Genomic DNA, 21,532 nt, shown 5'->3' on the forward strand with positions numbered 1-21,532 from the left:
GCTCAAACAATTTCCCCATACGATCAAAAAATATTTCTTTCTTCCAAAAAAACTCAAATGTGCAACTTGTGACCGGTACTGATAGATTGCTCTTAATTAGGTCTATAATTGGTAAAATAAGCACATTCCTCCATGGAAGCCTTTAGGAGGAATCGATTGTCAAAATATTATATTAGGGTAGTTTGAGTTACTGAACTTGATCTTTTTATTTTTTTCTTCCAAAAAACTCAAAAGTGCAACTTGTGACCGGTACAGATAGATTGCTCTTAATTAGGTCTATCATTGATAAAAATACCAGATTCCACCACGGAGGCCTTTACGGGGAATTGAATTTTATTAGGGTAGTTACGATAGTAGAACTTTTTATTTTTTTTTCTTCCAAAAAACTCAAATGTGCAACTTGTGACCGGTACTGATAGATTGCTCTTAATTAGGTCTATAATTGGTAAAATAAACACATTCCTCCATAGAAGCCTTTAGGAGGAATCGATTGTCAAAATATTATATTAGGGTAGTTTGAGTTACTGAACTTGATCTTTTTATTTTTTTTCTTCCAAAAAACTCAAATGTGCAACTTGTGACCGGTACTGATAGATTGCTCTTAATTAGGTCTATAATTGGTAAAATGAACACATTCCTCCATGGAAGCCTTTAGGAGGAATCGATTGTCAAAATATTATATTAGGGTAGTTTGAGTTACTGAACTTGATCTTTTTATTTTTTTCTTCCATAAAACTCAAAAGCGCAACTTGTGACCGGTACAGATAGATTGCTCATAATTAGGTCTATCATTGATAAAAATACCAGATTCCACCACGGAGGCCTTTACGGGGAATTGAATTTTATTAGGGTAGTTACGATACTTGAACTTTTTATTTTTTTTCTTCCAAAAAACTCAAATGTGCAACTTGTGACCGGTACTGATAGATTGCTCTTAATTAGGTCTATGATTGGTAAAATAAACACATTCCTCCATGGAAGCCTTTAGGAGGAATCGATTGTCAAAATATTATATTATTAGGGTAGTTTGAGTTACTGAACTTGATCTTTTTATTTTTTTCTTCCAAAAAACTCAAAAGTGCAACTTGTGACCGGTACAGATAGATTGCTCTTAATTAGGTCTATCATTGATAAAAATACCAGATTCCACCACGGAGGCCTTTACGGGGAATTGAATTTTATTAGGGTAGTTACGATAGTAAAACTTTTTATTTTTTTTCTTCCAAAAAACTCAAATGTGCAACTTGTGACCGGTACTGATAGATTGCTCTTAATTTGGTCTATAATTGGTAAAATAAACACATTCCTCCATAGAAGCCTTTAGGAGGAATCGATTGTCAAAATATTATATTAGGGTAGTTTGAGTTACTGAACTTGATCTTTTTATTTTTTTCTTCCAAAAAACTCAAAAGTGCAACTTGTGACCGGTTCAGATAGATTTCTCATAATTAGGTCTATCATTGATAAAAAAAACAGATTCCACCATGGAGGCGTTTAGGAGGTATTGAATTTATTAGAGTAATTTTTTAGGTAAAATAAAAAGCTTTCGAATTTTTCACATTTCATGGGATGTAGCTCGAAAACGGCTGCGAATAGAAAAAAATGATTGAGGTACAACATGTAGATAATTTTATGGCCTTTCAACTTTTCCTTGGAAGTTTTTCTCTAACATCTACCGCTTTTGAGATTTAAGCGAAAAATGAAAAAAATGGACCTTTTCCCCCCTCCCCCCACTCCGGGGCTCCTCCTAGTGTCCCGGGGTTTTAGTATGTTTATTACCTAGGGACTCTTGACATGTTTCCGAAGAAACATTTTACGTTACTAACTCACGCACTCTAGACCCCCCTTGGAGGGACTCATTCAATGGACTAATAGGGCTGCCTCTTATTCATTTGCAAACCATTTGACAAGTTTATTAGTTAGATTTTAGGAAGTGTGTGCAGCTAGGAAGGTAATAGCTGTTGCCTTGGCTGTGGCTTTTATCAAGGTGTTCCTAAATTGTAGTTTGATTTCGATTTCAAATGGAAGACGTATTTTTAGTTTAGGTACTTACGTAAATGTGTGATGTGAAATGGATGCACCTGCAGTATATTTTTTTATTTGTTGAATCTTAAACTATAGAAATGTTCCTATTTTTTTAATGCGGCTCGAAGGACCATTACGAGGCCGAATGCACGAAATAATTAAAATATTATAGCCATATTAATCTATACCAATAAGGACACAGGAGGACCTGACGAATTAGTATGTTTGTACGCGTTTATCAGGAACTGCTTCATCGTTGCATGTACGTGATCTCTGAGTTCTACAGGCTATATAATATTATGTAAGAACCACGGGCGAAGCCGGGGTGGACCGCGAGTCAGTAACCAATTGGCGTTTCAACTACAGCACCGATTTCTAAAAAATTTAAAATGTACCTAAATAGTTGAAGACAGACCGTAAACTTTGTACACCTACGAGTGAAGCCGGGTCGAGCGGATAGTATACGTAATAATATCGCTAGTAATTACCCTAGCAGCCTAGCATATACTACGCATAGCAGTCACCAGATCCTTGAAAAATTATAGGAAATTAATTTTATTTAAAAGGGGTTTGTGGTTGTGAAATCAAATCTAATTAATCTTACTTCTTTAAATCTTATTATAATTAATAAACTTTATTTAAGATTTGACGAACGATTTGATGGCTGATTCATTAAGTTATTAACTGAATGAGAATAAAAGTTTCCATTCACCATTATCAAAATTATAATCTCCATGAAATTGACATTTGATCAGTCATTCTAGATCACGGCCGTGGGAAAAACTTGTTAAAGTACTACACAAATAAAAATTCGTCCTCTAAGACGCGCACGTTAAGTTTAAAAATGTAACATATCAAGCTATGTATTTGATATTTCTTGAAATACCCTAGATATGTAAAGCAATGGCTTAGGCGGCAGTCTTACCCAACAGTAGGTATGTGAAGCAGCTTACGAAGTTATCTAATGATAAGACGACTAATTAAAGATGTACTTCCTTCTCCATACAGGCATCTGTAAACAGCAAGAATAAAAATGTGTTCCTCAATTTTACCGGGTTCCCGTAGTGCATGTACCTACCCACTACCCGGGTTCGGTCAGATGTCACTTGTCATCCCCCATGATAAGGGTCTAACGTATATTTTGTCATGTTTTCTTTATTATGTAATGTTACTGAACCTTAAGGAAATGATTGAAATCACTCTATTCCTCATCCCTTGTTAACAATTGAATGGAATCTTTGACATTTTGGTGAAGGAAATCGGTAAGGTAATCCTATAGACTCCATACTCCATAGTATTTATGTTAGTCAATAGCAAAGCTAGCAAAATGCAAATGTGGGTAGTTTTAGTACCTACTAAGAGAAATGTATACAATTCAAATAAAAATAGAGCGTGTGTGCCGAGCGCACGTATCAAAAGTGAAACTTATTTGGCAAGAGATACAAAAATCGTCGCCTTACTGCATTACGTGACAGATAATTGCAATGGCACTTCAACCTTGTTAATTCTCTATAGGTACCTACTCTGTATCGATTTGTCCACCTTTGATACCTTCGAAATGGGTTTTGCAGCGAGTCAGTCTATTTTCCGGCAAGCTGAGCCGGCGGTCGGTCGGAAAATGGCACAACACAAGAGACGCAATTGAGCATGCCACCGCGGAATGAAACGCCTTTGTTCTAGTTCGTTATCGAATTTAACAAAATAAATAGCTTTGGACTAAATCTGAATGATTTTCACGATTATTTTGATCAATTTATAATTCTAAGTAGGGTTTAGTCGAACTATTTGAGTAAAGTGGATTGTTCCAAATTATTTATAATTGTTTATCGAGTAAACAATTTGCTAATTAATGGTATTTTATAGTTATATTCTAACTTAATGATCTAAGATTCTAACTGATCTGACGATGTAGGTATTTCTTGATAAATATTTCATTCAATCAACACGCTAATCATTCAATCGAATAGCAGATTCAACCGTATGACGGCCGTTTACATAAGATTTATGCTATTAGCTGATGTTCCCTGGGTTTTGATTTTTGAATGAAGGATAAAGAAATAATTGTAATGTAGAACTAATAAGCGTAGGATTTTTGTACTTATGATATTTTTGCATAGTGTACAAAGAAATATTGCGATATCGTCAGTTCATTATGTTGAGGTTTCTATTTAAGGATGAGATAACTATCTATTTGTGAGTATTGATTTACAACGTAATTGGAAACAAATCGAAAGATAGCATAAGTCACCAACACAACTCAAAAGGTGGACCGCTCCCCACCGAACCTTCGCTTCCCTGTTAAGTTTAACATAGATGTACTGAAGCTTCCATAAAAAAAAAATTATAGGGATAAAGACGAAGTAACGAGACCACGAAAATATTAAAAATTTATTAGGGTAATAATATCTATGCCTACTATAATAGTATGATAGAGTAAATAATAAAAATAGGAACGTATCTACATACTCTGTGACTGCTTTTTTTGTTCAGCTTTTTTAGCGCGACGAATACGAATTAGGTTTAGTCGATGTTCCTTTTGTTCAGGAGTTTCATTAGCAAGTCGTTTACGAATCAAACTTAGGCGATGTTCCCTCTTCTCAGGTGTCTCATTGGCAAGTCGTTTACGAATTAGGCCTAGTCGATGTTCACGCTGTTCAGGTGTTTCATTCGCAAGTCGATTACGAATTTGGCCTAGTCGACGTTCTCGCTGCTCGGGAGTTTCCTTTGCTAGGCGGTCACGGATCAAACCAAGACGATGTTCCCGTTGCTCAGGTGTTTCATTATCGAGTCGACTACGAATAAGCCCTAGTCGACGTTCTCGCTGCTCAGGGGTTTCCTTTGCTAGACGATCACGGACTAAACCAAGGCGGTGGTCACGCTGCTCAGGAGTTTCATTAGCAAGTCGATTACGAATTAGCCCTAGTCGATGTTCCCGTTGTTCAGGAGTTTCATTTGCTAGACGTTCACGAATCACGCTTAGCCGGTGCTCTCGGTCCACAGCTGACTCTTTCATAACTCGTTTACGACTCGCACCTTTAAGTTCTTCTTGTTCGTCTTCTGATTCGCTGTCACTACTCTCACTACTGTTAGAAAGCTTACGATTTTTTTGCCGCGTCTGCATCTTATGCTTTTTCATAGATGATAAAAGCTCCTGACAAGCTTCTAGTGCCTCCATGGCACCTGAATAAGTAGCTTTGGTGGCATCTTCATTTTCCCTTCGTTCATCCCGCTCTTCCATAGCTTTTGCTCTTTTTTTACTGAGCCACACAACAATATTGGGTCTCTCAATTTTTTCTCATAAATACTTACATAGGTAAATTTTTAAATTAATTGTTACTTACAATTATACCGAAGTGTATGTGACATACACACGTAGTTTATGCAAACAAATACATTAAAGATAATAATTGTTTAAAATATTGTACTAAACAAATTACAATATAATAATTATTGTAAATGATATGTATTTATAAGAATACGGAGTTCTGGCAGGTTGTTCTCGGTAGACACAGCTTTCCAAATCGGTGGTAAATAGTAAAACTATGCTATGGCGATTAGAAAGTTCTAGGAGTCTAATTGAATAAATAATATTTGAGTTTGAGTTTGAAATGAGAATACCTGTGACTATATCTAGTATAGCAACAAGGAACAATGCAACTTCTTTAAGACCAAGAAAAGCATGAGTATTATACCAAAGTAACATACATTACTTCACACAGTCCAAAATTAGTAATAGTCCGATGAGAATAATTCGTAATTGGTTATATGCAAGTCCTAAACTACAGCTCAGTCAATAAAGTTGAAATGTATTGCAAGACATTTACAACTTTTTACAACTTGCCGTTGAAGAAAAGTTGTAGTGATATCCTCAGGTTTAGTTATTAACATAAGATAACTATTTCTAAGATCCAGGGACTTTCTTTTCTTTCTTAGCTTGGAGATTTATGTCTGCAACAAACAGATTGAACTGCTGTATGTTTAAATAAAATTCATAAAAAAAACTAATCTTAGTGTGTTCATAGTTGCCTATTCCAAGAGTTATTGCATAGGTATGATTTGTTTATGAAGCATTTGAAAAGGCATGCAATAATTTGTGCTGCACTAGTACTTATTTGATTTAATCTAGAAGCATCGCTTTAATATTAAAACAGTTGTTAACTGTTTGTAACTGTTGTTAAATGTTGTCAGAATAAATGTTTTTATTTTATTTATTTCATTCAATGCCATAATTAGGTTAAGGTTTGCTTAAACACAGTAGGTACATAGGAAATTGGTATTATGTTAAATAGTCAACCGATAAATAATAACATACATACACACATTCTGTTTTTAAAACACACAATATTTATCTAGTTAAATATCAAAGGTTAAAGGATATTTAGTCAAAGTTACTTACCACAAGTCGATCGAGTATCGTTAATAAAAAGTATCGGAAGAAAGCTTTAAAATTTCATTTGACCATATTAAATATCTTATTTCATATAGGTATCATTAGTCTATAAATTATTTAAAAGAAAATAGATCTTGTAATTAATATTCTTCTTGTATACAAAAAGAAAAAACAAAACACGAAAGCGTCTTGTCAATACTCAATTGTCACTGTCAAATGCCAAATTTAGCTTGAAATTTGAATGATATTTGTTGCCAGGCTTCATTAATAATTATAAAATATATCAAATTTCATAAAAGTAGTTTGCACTTGAACTTGAACGTACTTGAACGTTCTATAATAATATATGTATTTTATTTTATTTTTTTCTGCGTTATGAAATATTTCTAGAAATCATAATATGATTTATTTTTATATTTATGAGGTGAGGCGGCATGAATCCATCGAGGCAGAGGAAGATCAAAATTCGTTTTTGTTTGTAATTTAAACAGTCTTCAACTAAAAAAAAATACTTTTCTATTATAAGTTTTATAGCTCCAACTTAACAGAGTAACGTAGGCTATATTTTTATCCTGTATCGATATGTATAGGGGACTGTAAAATAAAAAAAATATTAATGTGTGCTCATTGAGATAATATTACTACGTATGGAGGAGACACCACGAACAAAATCTGTGCGCCATTTTTTTGCTCTAACTAAGTTTTAAAAATTATTATCTAGTTAGTTACTTATCGATAAAAGTTATTCCTTTGCACTTTTCCGTATTATTTGTATTATTTGTGCAATATCGTAACACACACGAAGGCATATTTGATGCGTTTCACTTTAAAACAAATAAAAAATGAGCGTGCAGTTACGCCATATGGCGTATGTTGAGCGGAACATAAGTGATGTAGGCGGTGTCGTCTCCATATGTATATCTCAATGTGTGTGCTCCTCTGATCTACAGTGGTTCATCGCAAGAGCTCACTGGTATAAAAACATTTCAGTACGTTTATAGAATATTATCTAACTTTAAACTATGCGCAGCTGTGTTGTCGTCTCTGACCTCCGACTTAGGTATATATGTAATATACTAGCTGCTCCGCGCGGTTTCACCCCCGTGGCTCCACTCCTGTTGCCCGTAGCGTGATGAAATATAGCCTTCCTCGATAAATGGGCTATCTAACACCGAAAGAATTTTTCAAATCGGACCAGTAGTTCCCGAGATTAGTGCGTTCAAACAAACAAACAAACTCTTCAGCTTTATAATTTTATAAAAGATTTGCTTGGCTGATGCCAATATAGGTAATATTGGCGAATGTTTTGTACGAATCAGATTATTATAATATGAACTTGTAAAAACCATATTCATAATATTATAATGATTAGTATTATTTTTTATGTACCTAAAGCGTTAATTTATAAATGAAATTAGATTTCAATAATATACAATCGTATATCCTATCTACATGAGCACGTGATAAATACCCGCTCTTGGATACAAAACACGTATATAAATAACATTCAGAATAAACATACGTTCCGGAAAACTCAACAAAATAGCGCCTTTGTTTTCCGTTGATTGTGTACCTCGATATTTTATTTCAATCAATTTACAAACCTATTATATAGTCGCTTTGGGAGCCAATTACCGCGGGATTGGATTTACAAAAAGTGTAATTAAATGTTTATTTTGTATTCGCTTACAATACCTATTTAAAATTTATTGGTCGTCGATCTATTGAAATTTGAAATGGGAGCTATTATGAGTTATTTTTGACTGGAATGTATTATGTTTTAATTATATTACTAACATTAGTGTTATTTTCTTAACGGTACTGTTTAAAATCAATGTTTCCTACAATAAGAGTCGGCGCAAACGGGCCACCGACCAGAGCCACTGGTAGCCAGCGATAGCCACTTTTTTATATATTGAAATATTGTGTATTCTGTATCTTCCCGTTGGCAACCAACGAGATAACACAGAATCTGATTTAGCGTTAATTTGTCAAAATTAAACTTTAATGATTTTCGACTAAATTTTTTGAATTTCTTAAAGTTCATGATGTTGGGGGCACCTCTAAATGTATCATCTGCAAAGTATAATTTTGCATGTGTATTTATGAGCAATAATGACATCTTTTTACAGGTAAGTATGCCGAAACGAAAATGAAAAAAAAAATATTTTTCACTCCACCCTAATGTATATCTAATGAAAAATGTATTTGCATGCCGTTGAACAACGGCTAAACATGCTGAAATAATGTATCTTATTCTTAACACCTATGTACCTATACCATGTTTACTTGCAAATAAATGATTTATTTATTTATTTATTTATTTGTACTTAGTATGTGGATAGTATATTTTTATGCGTGGCGGTAGCATATTACATTATATTTATAGTGTGTGCAAAATTTATTATTTATTATTATGATTTATGAAGGGCGTTAAATCTGTTTATTTCAATAACATTAAAAGTTAAAACGAATAGGTTTATTTTTTTGCAGTCTATATAGTAGGTATATATTTAGATATTATGGATACAATTTTATTTATTTATTTATTTACTTATTATGTATTTACAATTTGCTAAATTACTTTTAGTAGATAATTAACATGATGATTACTTTCAGATTTTCATTTTTCTGCTGACTACTGGGAACTTTTAATTTATAACCAAAAACTCGCTCTTGATTCGTATCTGATTTAGGAACCTATAGTTAAATTGTCTAGATATTACCAATATCTGAGTATAAATTCGCCGACAATTAAGTATTTTATAAATTTTGAACTTCACATGTAAGAAGCCGAGGTATTTCATAGTACAAAGGTCACGTTAACTTTCAGTTCAAACATTTAAATTCAACATTATTTCTTTCACAATATAATTCCATTTGTAGCAGAGATGGCTGTGCAAACAGTGGTTTTGCTCGTGACGTCTCATAATGAATGGCCCCAGCACGACGCTCAGAATGTTTGATTAGTGATACCTGCATTAGAACATTCTGGAAAATATATGATGGAATATTGTTCTATGTACTTTTAATAAAAATAATAAGTGGTAACTTGTCCCTTGGAATGGCAACATTTAAAAAAAATATATTATTTTAATCTCTATCTATACCTATCAGATTGATCCTCGGAGCAATTAAGATTGATTAGAATGATACCTAGTGTTTTTCTTTAATGTTTTTTATTATTTATTCGGCACTTGCAGCTCTATCGCTACGGTACCTAAATTGTTAAAAGCACAGATAATATTATAATTTGAAAATAAATGTTTCTTTCTTATATTAGTAAACCTACTCTTGCTAAAGCAAATTTTCAATAGAAATTTGTGTTTTTAATATGTTGATTGAAATGTTATTTATAAAATAGCTACTATTTACCTATTTAAGATTAATTATTAATGTAGTTTTAAATAAAATACCTACATTTAAAGTATTGGTTTAAAATACCAAGAACCTATAATTTTAAATAGCCTGCGTTATTAAAATTAATTCTCGCTATGTGGAATCATTAACAAAGTCAATCTTTCAAATACATAAGGGTGCACTCACACACATCAGTCACCGTCACGGCACGTCACCGGACAGGATTAAAAAAAAATATGTATCAATAGTTCTAGTATGACTCTGTTCCCACACGACAGTCGCCGGCACGAAATCTATCAGTGACGTCCCCGGTCAGGCACGTCAAATAATCTTTCCATACATGTATCATACTTTTATCCCCACTCACCCGGTGCCGTCACGTCTCAGTTCAGTCAGCGTCGTGCTACCGTCAATTGCTACATGTTCTCTAGCGTGACACACGTCTAATCACTCACTAACCTGATGTATGTGTTCAATGATTCAGTCAAACCGGCGACGTGACTGACGGACAACATGACGGTGACTGGTGTTTGTGGATACGTACACAAACCGTCACCGATCAGTCATCGGTGACTTGACGGTGACTGATGTGTGTGAGTGCACCCTTATAATTAAAATCATGACGTCAGACTTTGTAGCCGTGAGAGCGCATTTCCATAAAATTACAATTATTTTTCATATGGTTAGAATTTTATAAGAAGCTTTTGCCGAGTTCGGTTGATTTTTATATGGAATTTTATTAAAAAAAATGTAAAGCATCACAACAGACAGACGGACAAAAATGTGGTATTTTTCACATAAGTAAGTATAGATAATATTCAAAATGATAGAACTTAACAAATCACCAATCAAAATTTTTAATTATAGTTTCAATTAAAAAATATTTCTCACCGTCGATAAATATAGAAAAAATGTAGGTTGTGAATTATTGACACAGGCACTTGACCTTCCTTTCAACGACCCTTGATGAAAGTAGTTACTGAAAACGGATGTAGGCCAACATACGCTCGAAGATTTTTAGTGCAATTTTGTTTTATGTATTGTCACTGTATTTATGCTTTTTTAGTCTGTGCCGAACTTCTGACATTTCGGTCGTTTTGCCGCCTAACTTACATGCAAAATTATTTTTATATTTCAAACTAAATTCGTTCTTTTTTTCACCTAGTTTGTTTATTAAATACTTAGTAAATATTTCTAATGCTTATCTATTTATCCTCCTAAGGACCAATGGCCTCATATAAGTACAAAAACACCATCACCATTACAACCCAAAGCACCAAAAAGTTTTTACTAAATTACCAACCACCGTCCTCATCCGATGACAAAATCGAAAATTCGAAATATCTTAAAAAATACCGCGCTTTTCTGCCTATGATCACTGTGTAACGCGATTGGCTGAATTGAACTATTAGGTTTGGTAGGTAAATGGGTTATCCAATCACAGAATTTTAAAATACTTTAGTTAAAGTTTTTAAAATGGCTGGTCAACGTAACAGAGGTAAGTTAAATCGTTAATTATCATATTAATCTCTCACTTGATTTTCATTTGGTATTGAAAAATAAATAGTAAAAACAGTACACGAACGTATTTTAATTAAATTTAACGAAACAATTCATATTGTATTTTTTAAATTCACGGATAATTTTAATGTCATCATGTGAGAACATTGGTCGTTACTTACAACATTATTTTCATTTTTTTTGTACTCAGTTGAAGACATTGGTAGTCAATGACTATAAAACATTTAATTAGTTAATAATTTATTTTGTTGTTTTACAGTAATTTTGAGTATAATTGTCCTGTTTTATGATTATAATTTATTTAAACTGTCAACAGGAATTACTATTGCAATCAAAATAAACAGTTATCTTCCTTATTTTTTCAGTTAATCGTGACGATAATATCATCGATTTCCTAGCCGACTGACGGAGATTTTATTCCTAGTGATGAAAACTTAGGAGACCCACCATTTGTTTCCGAATCGATTTTTAGTTAGCTCATTGATATTTCAAGTTCCTAATATTGTACTTCCAATGTTTTTATTTCTTTTTTTAACATATGTTTAGATAGTTTAGATATTTTATTACCTAATATGTAGTAAACTTACACATTTAGAATTTAAGAAAAACTGTTTTTAATTATTTTGTATACTTTGTAGAGGTTATTGTTTGATCTCATATGTTATAACATAAGTAAATAAAAAAATCTACAAGTAAAACCTTATTTTAATAAAAAAATTTTTGGATTCACTTAGGTCTGATGTGATCACATGGGAACAAAATAAATCGAGTTTTTTTTTTCAGAAATGTATTCTATAAGCTATATTTTACACATATAAAAAATCCCACAAGTAAATTTTAACTCTAACAATAAAAAAAACAAAAAAATACCATTGGGTCGCAGGTCTGTTGTATTTTTATGTACTCAGGTGAGAACAATGGGTGGTAATGCAGAATAGGATTTTTTTAGCTTGGTCCTTAGGAGGTTATAATGGCAATAAAATCACTGAGCATAAACAATATCTATTATTTTAATTCCTAGGACTTAGATATGGATGTACCTAATCAAGATTCCAACTACCTACAAGGAAAAGAGGTAATCTTTTGTGAATAAAGTTGACATTAAATAGTACTAGACGTCCAACATAGATCTGACTAAAATAAACAGAATTGTGAAATTCTGGCCACATTTGTTATTTTAACCGACTTGCTCAAATAAGCACAAAAGGTTTTCAATTCGATTTTTTTATTATATCCTGGGTTTTCAACCAATTGCTGATTTTTTGTGGTTGACATGAAATTGACGTTCTAGGTATCTAGGAGTTTATTGCATCTTATATGTACATATAGTTCACAATAACCTCACGACAAGTCGACAACTTTGGCCTTTTAAATATTTTGATAAATCAGAAAAAAAGGTAAAACTGTCGTATAAAGACAGGTAAAATGCAATAATGATAAAGCACGGCTCATTACCATTGGACGTCCAATTATTGTGGGTCTGTAATTGAGTCCATTCGACCAAGTAGGATCATCGAAGATTGGCCCAATCTGCCTCGTTAGCTATATTCTTGATCCCGTATATAATATATTGTGTATTTTCTCGTTCGTTAGCTTTCGAAGTTGACTGAGTTAAATATTTTAGTATCCGTTTCAGTAAACCGGATTTGTTGATCGGAACCGGTTCGGATACGCTCTTGTGAAATAAATACTGCTGAATACGTGACGAGAATAACAGTGAAGCAGCAGCAGTATGTGAAAATTACTTATAAATTGACCATTCGTTGATCTGCTAGTGTTTCTTGTATGAAGGACGTGTGTTTGAATACTAAGTGGGTTGGAGATCGTGTAAATACCGTATTGTGACGATATGTGCTATGGATATGATGGAGATTGTTATAAATTATTTTGTTTTATATTTTTATATACTTTACTAACTGATATGGATATGAAGTGTGAAAAAACAAAAAATACAACCTCATAAGTAGCCATTACGTACTTCAATAATCACTTATAAATGCTTCTATAAACATACTTTACTTCTTAATAATATTACAGCCTAATAAGCTCTATGAAAAATGGAGGTTTTACTCATAGATACCGCTTCAATACATAAAATCACCGGTACCGAAAACAAGCTTTAACAAGCAAGTTCCGATGAGAACATTTCAAGTAGGGTCTTCTAATTCAAGAACAATTTATCAGAGCTTCGAAAGAACACACTTTGCCGTACAAATTAATATTAAAATCTCACCCAACTAATGCTTTCAAATCATCTAGGAAGTGGGAATATACGGACGGATATTGGGTCGAGCTAAATTAAATATTTAAGCATTGAAGTTGAAGTCGTATCCTATGTCGATGTATCGGTATGGTTTCGGCAAGTTTCCATAACATACCTGAGTACAATGTTTTTATTGAATCTAGTCAGTACTTACAGTAATAATTTTGTACGGTTTTTAAAAGCCAAATTAGGTAGAGTCAAGGTAGAGTTTTACGTTCGTATCATGCCGTACGCTAATATTGACAATACCAAAGAGTCTCTGATCAAACTCTGTGTGCTGTTTCTATAAGAAATATTATGTAAAATGTACCCAATAAAACTACCGCACGCGTACATCCAAATGCTATTCCAGCAACTAGAATGCATAATAATGCATTTCAATTATGACGTATTGTCAAGTGTAATTGTCGCAGCTCGACGTAGTAATTAGTCGTATATTCCGTACAAAGTTAGTGAGATTCATCCAAAATTTCTGTCGCAACGTAGAGAGCCATTAAACTCTGTTTAGGCCGTAGACAGGTGGAATTACGTCGTGTTGCCAAAAGTTCCAGAGATTGAAAACTGTAACAAACGGAGCATTAACGATCGCAAACAGTTTCTACGGATATTCAAATGAGTTTCAAAGTCTAGAACATAGTTTTGTGCTAATGGCTAGGATATTGGTTTGTAAGTTCAGGTGTAATGAAAGTGGATTGTGGATCATACTTGTAATAGTTTAGAAAATCCTGAGTTCCAAGAACTCAGTCCGTTTTGTCTCTTTACAGGCTGTTCGCGTGATTTGATGCACGTGTTACTATGTCGTCATCAATCTGCCAGTTGTTAGGTTTGGAAATTTTAAGGAAAAATAGAATGAAGAATTAATAGCGTTTAAAATGCGCCATTTGCATGGATTCTTCAAGATATTCTTGCAGATTGAAAGTTTATGTATAACATCTTCATCTTCAAGATATGTAAGAATATCTTCGATGTTATAAAAAAACTATCAATCTGCAAGAATATCTTGAAGTCATGAAAAAATAAGAATAGTTAATTATTATTTAAGTAATCCAAGTTTCATCGTCTCTATAGACTCTAAAACCAGAGCCTCTTTTTACCCCTTTTAATATAAATCTGTTAATGAAATTATGAAACAAAAAATGATTTAGAAGTCAATTATATTAGAGGAAGATTTACAAGAGGTAGCTTATCAAATTCTCTGTAGGGCGTGTAATTCGGTATCTTAATTAGAAAATATTTAAGAGGATTACAATCTAAGGGTGTTTGCATACTTCACAACTTAGGAGATAAAAAAAATAAATTTGTGTTATGTTGCCATAAATGCTATTCAATAACTGTTATAAATCTGTTATTGAATAACAGATTTATACTAGAAAATATTACAGATATTATGTACTTTAATATATTTTATTAGAATGGATCCCATATTGTTACGTTTACGTGAATAATTGTTAAATAAGATCGTAAGCTCTGTCCAAAATTCTAGCGTTATTTCTTATTTTTTCGGATTCAAAGAATAGTATACATACTGTATAAATATTCAATATTAAAAAATAGATATAGTTTCAATATTAATCGATTTACCTTACCGTTTTCACAAACTATTACTTTTTATTGATCTAAGGTTAGTGTATATCGGCCCTTAATTTACAACAATGTTGAAAGAAAATCGAATAACCTCGAATGCAGCGTACGAACATAAGATTATTTCACCTAATTGTTTTCACATCTCTCAGATTCGCGCTGAAATTTTTCGATTTCAATTCACAACACGGCTTGGCTTTGAAATGTAATGGTGTATTATTGGGATTAAAACTTTTGTATATAATATATTGAATGTGTTTTAATTATTGTTCCTTCTTTGTGCTTATGAAGAACTAGATTTCCGCCCGCGGCTTCGCCCGCGTTTGCAAAAGAAAACCCGCATAGTTCCCGTTCCCGTGGGATTTCCGGGATAAAAACTATCCTATGTTTTAATCCAAGTTACCCTCTATATGTGTGCTAAATTTCATTGTAATCGGTTCAGTAGTTTTTACGTGAAAGAGTAACAAACATCCATACATCCTTACAAACTTTCGCCTTTATAATATATATTAGATATAATTATCTATGAGTAAATGTATGTGGAGTATTTTTGAAATGTTAACAACGTTTTCACTATAAATTACAAAAGAAAATTATTTATGATGTTGTATGTTCAATCTATAAATGTAAAGATACGGGTCTAGGTGACCCGTATCTTTACATTAATAGGTAGTTAATCGTATTTTTCTAAACAAAGGAACGATAAAAGTTGAGTGAATTATCGATTGAATTTATATATTTATTATATACCTACACCTCATAGCTACATAAAAACTCTCTTTCTACATTGGTTTATGAATAAAAATAATAATAGTTTAAAAAAAACTAAAAAACACGCTTTTTATAGAAAACCGAACTAAAAAATAGAAAATTTTATCAAATTAGTGTATTGTCATCGGTCCTCAATAAATCTACAAAGTTTGAACGAAATCTGGCCGTTTAAAGTGGGTCAAAATCGCGTCCAAAGAAGTCGGTTACAAACATACAGGTGAAGCTAATATAAAGCGTGTAATAATATAAAAAGTATCTAATCATTCTATTGTCTTATTTCAATTATTAACTGATTTATATTTAAATTTTTATAATATGTAGTTTCGGAATCTCAATTTGTACTAATAAAGCGTAAATTAGATCTCTCTCGCTTCTCAGACATTGCGTAGCTTCTCAAAGTGAAAGAATTTTCAAAATTAAATCACTTTAATCCTTGTTCCCGGAATATAAGCCTAAGACGCTATAATACAAAATAATGTGAAACATTATTTTCTGGAAATATTAACATGCTACAGTGAAATAATAAACAAAAGTTCCTAAAACATCTTATTTCTGTAACGATAGTTACATAATAAACTGGATTGTTTCAGTTAGTGATCCTACCATAAAAATGCTATTAACTTATTCGAGATGCTTGTAAGATTTATATAAATGAAAGATTAACCAAAGATAATCGAATTTTATTTCGTGAAGCTCGAAGTCTATATAAGAACTTCGGTTATGCATTCTGTTGGTGCAGTAACGGAAATGTTTATGTTAGACAACGCGAAGGGAAAAGCGCAATTCATATCCGGTCACGAGAAGTTCTTGCCAATATTTTTAACACAGACAAACACGTCACCAATCAGTCGTAGTAATAACATTATTGATTCGTTTTCTTTTAATTGTAAAAGTCTTAATTATTGTTCGATTAGTCTAATAAGAAACCTATTTGTCTTATATCTTCATCGAAATATGTTAACTGTGTATAACTTTGTATTATTTCACATAATTATGTATATATTACATTCTATAATTTATTTTTATATATATTTATTTTATTGTACTTATTATAAACATAAAATATTATATAATTTCACATTAATTTATGATAAAGAAAATTATAATATATTATTAATGCACTTTAGCACATACACAGATTTGCTACAATATTATCACCAGGCGAGAAAAAATATTTATCACATTTTAAAAAATTATTTTCACTTTTGTTCCCAATATATAAAAATACTCAAATGGATCTTAACAATTATTTTCAATGGCTGCGAATAACATTGCAACAGACTTAGATTCGTATAAAATAAAATGTAACACTGTTTCTAACCTTGAATCATGCAGAACTTATCTTACAAGTGAATATAATTTAAAAATCTTTTGTTTAAATATTCGTAGTATAAATAAAAACTTCGATAGTTTAATTGTAGCATTAAAACGTTTAAATATAGTGTATGATGTTATTATACTCACAGAATGTTGGCTCAATGATCTGTTGCAAATTCCTATACTACCTAATTACACTGCATATAAAACTAGCAAGTTCATTAACCAAAACGGTGGAGTTGTGGCTTATGTTCGGAATTCCCTGAGCGTTTCAGTGTCGGAACCTTTAATCGACGATGCAAATTGTTTACAGCTTGTGCTGGATGAAAAAACCTGCATATTAGGTATTTATCGCTCCCCGTCCTTCAGAAATCCTTCAATATTTCTTGGTTCTTTGCACATGCACCTTACAACACTAAATTTTCAATATTTGGTTTTGGCGGGTGATATCAACATCGACATTTTGCCACAGTCTGCAAACTCCTGGTGGCATGATTATTTATGTATCTTGGCAGAATTTGGTCTTGTTCCCGCGATTACACAGCCTACTAGAGAAGGGGCATGTCTCGATCATATTTTTGTCAAAACGAACAAAGCTGTCCTAGGATTAGTTTGTGGAACTGATATAACAGATCACGATACTGTCATGGTTGGCATGAGACTCGGGAAGATAAAAACTCAAGCACCAAAAATGTTTATGTTTAAAAGAAATATAGATCTCATCAAAAACGACCTAAAAACAGTAAATTGGTCCGAAGTTATGGCTATAAAGGATATACATACTTTGGTTGAGACATTTACAGAAACACTATTAACAATAATTCATAAACACACTCAAAAAATTTATTGTTCCAGGTCAAAATATATCTTAAAGCCGTGGATAACTCCTGGTCTTTTGCGTTGCATCCGTCACAGAGATCGTCTTCACATTCGAGTTAAACGAAACTCTCTTGATACAGTTTTACTCCACGTCTACCACCGTTATCGTAATTTTACTAATAATCTTTTGAAAAAGCTGAAACGCGAGTATGAAGCCAATATCCTAAGATCTAGTGTAGGAAACCCCAAAAAGCTCTGGAATGCAGTTAAAAATATTTGTTACATAGATAACCACAAAAATAAACCTTCAGATCTTTTAAATATCAATAAAAATGGAACTACTGAATCTCTTAATATATGTAACGAACATTTCACCTCTGTTGGCGAATCATATGCTACTCGTATTTTAAATAACTTACAAATAACTCAAGATACATTAGCGTCAAGTATTAAATCGAACAATATCCCAGATAAATCATTCTTTTTGAGTCCAACAGACACATTTGAAGTTGAAAACCTTATTTTACAATTACGCAATGAAAAATCACCTGGCATTGATGGCCTTAATAATTCAATAATTAAGCAGATTCGGGAAGAAATCTTATGTCCTTTAACGTCAATTTATAATCGAAGTCTATCACTCGGTATTTTCCCTAATAGCTGGAAGGTTGCTGCAGTTTGCCCAATTTATAAATCAGGAACTCGTGACAATCCCAATAACTATAGGCCGATATCACTGTTAGGCGTTTTTTCTAAAATTCTTGAGAAAATTGTTAACTCTCGACTTACCAAGTTTCTAGAGTCCAATAATCTTCTATCATCGCGTCAGTTCGGTTTCAGATGTCAAAAAAGTACGTCAGATGCTGTAAGCCTATTAACATCAATAGTATCTTCACATTTGGACAACAAAAACGCATGTCTCAGTGTTTTTCTAGACCTTGCGAAGGCCTTCGACACTGTTTCTATCCCACTGCTGCTTAGAAAACTTCATGATAAGGGTGTTAGGGGTCATGCATTGCTATGGTTTGAAACTTATCTCAGAGGGAGACTTCAATGTGTAAAGATTGGAGAGAGTGTTAGTGCCACGAAAGAAGTTAATTACGGTGTTCCACAGGGCAGCATCCTGGGTCCGACTCTCTTCATTCTTTACATGGATGATATTCACAACCTCCCCCTTAGCGGTGCTGATATTCTTTGTTATGCGGATGACACTGCTATCACTTTTCACGGTGGCAGTTGGGATGAGGCAGTGTTAGCTGCAAGGCAGGGAATGATACAGGTAAATTCTTGGCTCGAACGTAACTTATTGACCCTGAATCTAGACAAGACGAATTTTATCTGCTTTCGTAAGACTGCTGCGTCCGCCCCTTGCCTAATAGAATTAATTAATATATCTCCTGACGGTTGTGCACCTCAATATATTAAAAGAGTTGAAGTTACCAAGTATTTAGGAGTTTTGGTAGATCAAAATCTGAGTTTTAAGAATCACATAAATCTTCTGTCTGATCGCGTGCGTAAAATCATTTTTATTATGAAGCAACTCCGCCGATCTGCCGATGTCAAATTACTTAAAACTATATATTTCGCGCTATGTCAATCTCTAATTACTTACTGCATTGGTTCGTGGGGAGGTGCCGTTAAGTCAAACCTAATTCGTATTGAAAGGGCTCAACGAGCGGTACTTAAAACTATGCTGCAAAAACCTTTTAGATACCCTACCTTTAACCTTTATAAAGACGCTAGTGTTCTTACAGTCCGCCAACTTTTCATCCTTGATAAAATTATATCTACGCACAAATGGGTGATTACCTCTCCCGATTACAAGGATTATGTAAGAAAGCGTATTTACAGAATACCAAATGTTCGTGTTAATACTTCTTTTGCTAAGCGTTTCAATCCTTTTGCTGGTATATTTATTTATAATAAAATTTGCTCCAATTGTAACATTAAAAACTGTTCTCCGAAAAAAGCAAAGATCATCGTAACTAACTTCCTTAATTCTCTGAACTACGTATCAACAGAAAATCTTCTTGCATCTTTATTTTAATTCGTGTATAATCGGCACTTATATCATTTCATAATTATTATATTTATTGTTATATGTATATATATTTATTATGTATTATATTTATTTATTTATTATGTATATATATTTTATTTATTTCATAATATATTATATTAATTTTATTTTTTTTAGAAACTACCTTTAGTTTTTATTATCCTGTAGCATTAAAGTCATGGAATGCTTTTGAACGTGTTGTTATAGTTGATTATACCGAGGACACCTAGTTTTTTGTAAAATCGTCTCAGTGCCCACGATACAGGCTTGCCTAGTGTGGGTACTATTGGTAAACCTTTATTATAAACCTAGATAAAGCCAAATGTATGTAAAACGTGCAACATAAATACAATTGTAACTGTGTAAAACATATGTATGGTTTTTAAATAAATATATTTTTCATTTTTTTTTTTTTTTTTTTTTATTATATAAGTAAATGATAAAAATCGGGTTATTGTTTCGAAACAATGCGTTTGCCGTGTACACACATAATATACCTATTCATTTTATTAGAAACTAGCGGTCCGCCCCGGCTTCGCCCGTGGTACATATTTACGTTTTCTCTACATAAAAACCATCCTCGTACTTCAAGGAATATAATAAAAAAAGAATTATCGAAATCGGTTCAGCCGTTCTCGAGTTATGCGCTTACCAACACATTTTGCGATTCATTTTTATATATAAGAGAAGATAAGTACGTGTAATATATGTATTATTGAAATTTCAGCAAACTTGTTCTGTATCAGATAAAAACAAGTACCTAAACTCTCTCGCACATAACAACCAGCCTTCAAGTCAGTCACAACTTACCAGATTTTCAAGCCTCTAATAGTGAAGCCTGTACTTTTTCATTTCTATATTTATTTCGGCTTATTACTGTTAACAAATAGACAGAGATTTAGAGCGTGCTCCATCGCGGCGAGCCACGGCATTAGTTAACAGTCCGTGCTTAGTTTGACGGATGGAGCGTCCCCTCAACTAATTGTTTGAGATTATTGTTGGTCATTCTTGGTGAAATGGTATTGAGAACTGTATCGTGAGGTAGTTTGGTTATTCGTAGATGTAGTACGGTGTATAAGACTTACATAGTCTGTGTTAAAACGTACGTTATCTATCCTGGTACAGTAGTACTGGTATTATTATAAATGCGAACATTTATGAGGATGGATGGATGTATGTTACTCTTTCACGCAAATACTACTGATCCGATTATTATGAAATTTGGTATGTAAGTAGTATCCCAGAAATCCCACAGGGACGGGAACTATCTGGGTTTTAATTTGAAAACGCGGGCGGAGATCTAGTAGTGTCATAAAGATAAAACAAATTAGGTAGGTACATATTTTAAAATAAAACATTTATAACAATTTTGTTATGTAGTATTTTAAAAAAGATACCTAAATAATTAATAAACTTGGGTACGAAA

At 32.7% G+C, this 21,532-nt stretch overlaps 1 protein-coding gene and 1 long non-coding RNA gene across 2 annotated transcripts in view; both read right to left on the reverse strand.

Annotated features, from left to right (window-relative positions):
- The window catches only part of LOC149908636 (uncharacterized), a 306,382-nt gene that overhangs the window by 9,831 nt on the left and 275,019 nt on the right, over positions 1–21,532 (reverse strand). The gene's annotated exons all lie outside the window — the stretch shown is intronic.
- LOC149908637 (uncharacterized) lies at positions 4,400–6,611 on the reverse strand. Its single transcript, XM_090102331.1, has 2 exons — positions 6,422–6,611; positions 4,400–5,973 (listed from the first exon to the last, which is right to left on the reverse strand). Exon 2 carries the CDS (start codon positions 5,261–5,263, stop codon positions 4,484–4,486), a length of 780 nt encoding a protein of 259 aa, XP_089958457.1. The 5' UTR covers positions 5,264–5,973; positions 6,422–6,611; the 3' UTR covers positions 4,400–4,483.

The sequence above is a fragment of the Colias eurytheme genome, chromosome 5 (assembly GCF_061535395.1).
Source record: "Colias eurytheme isolate Ceu_HAF_F1 chromosome 5, ilColEury1 Martin Lab GWU primary, whole genome shotgun sequence".
Taxonomy (NCBI): Eukaryota; Metazoa; Arthropoda; class Insecta; order Lepidoptera; family Pieridae; genus Colias; species Colias eurytheme.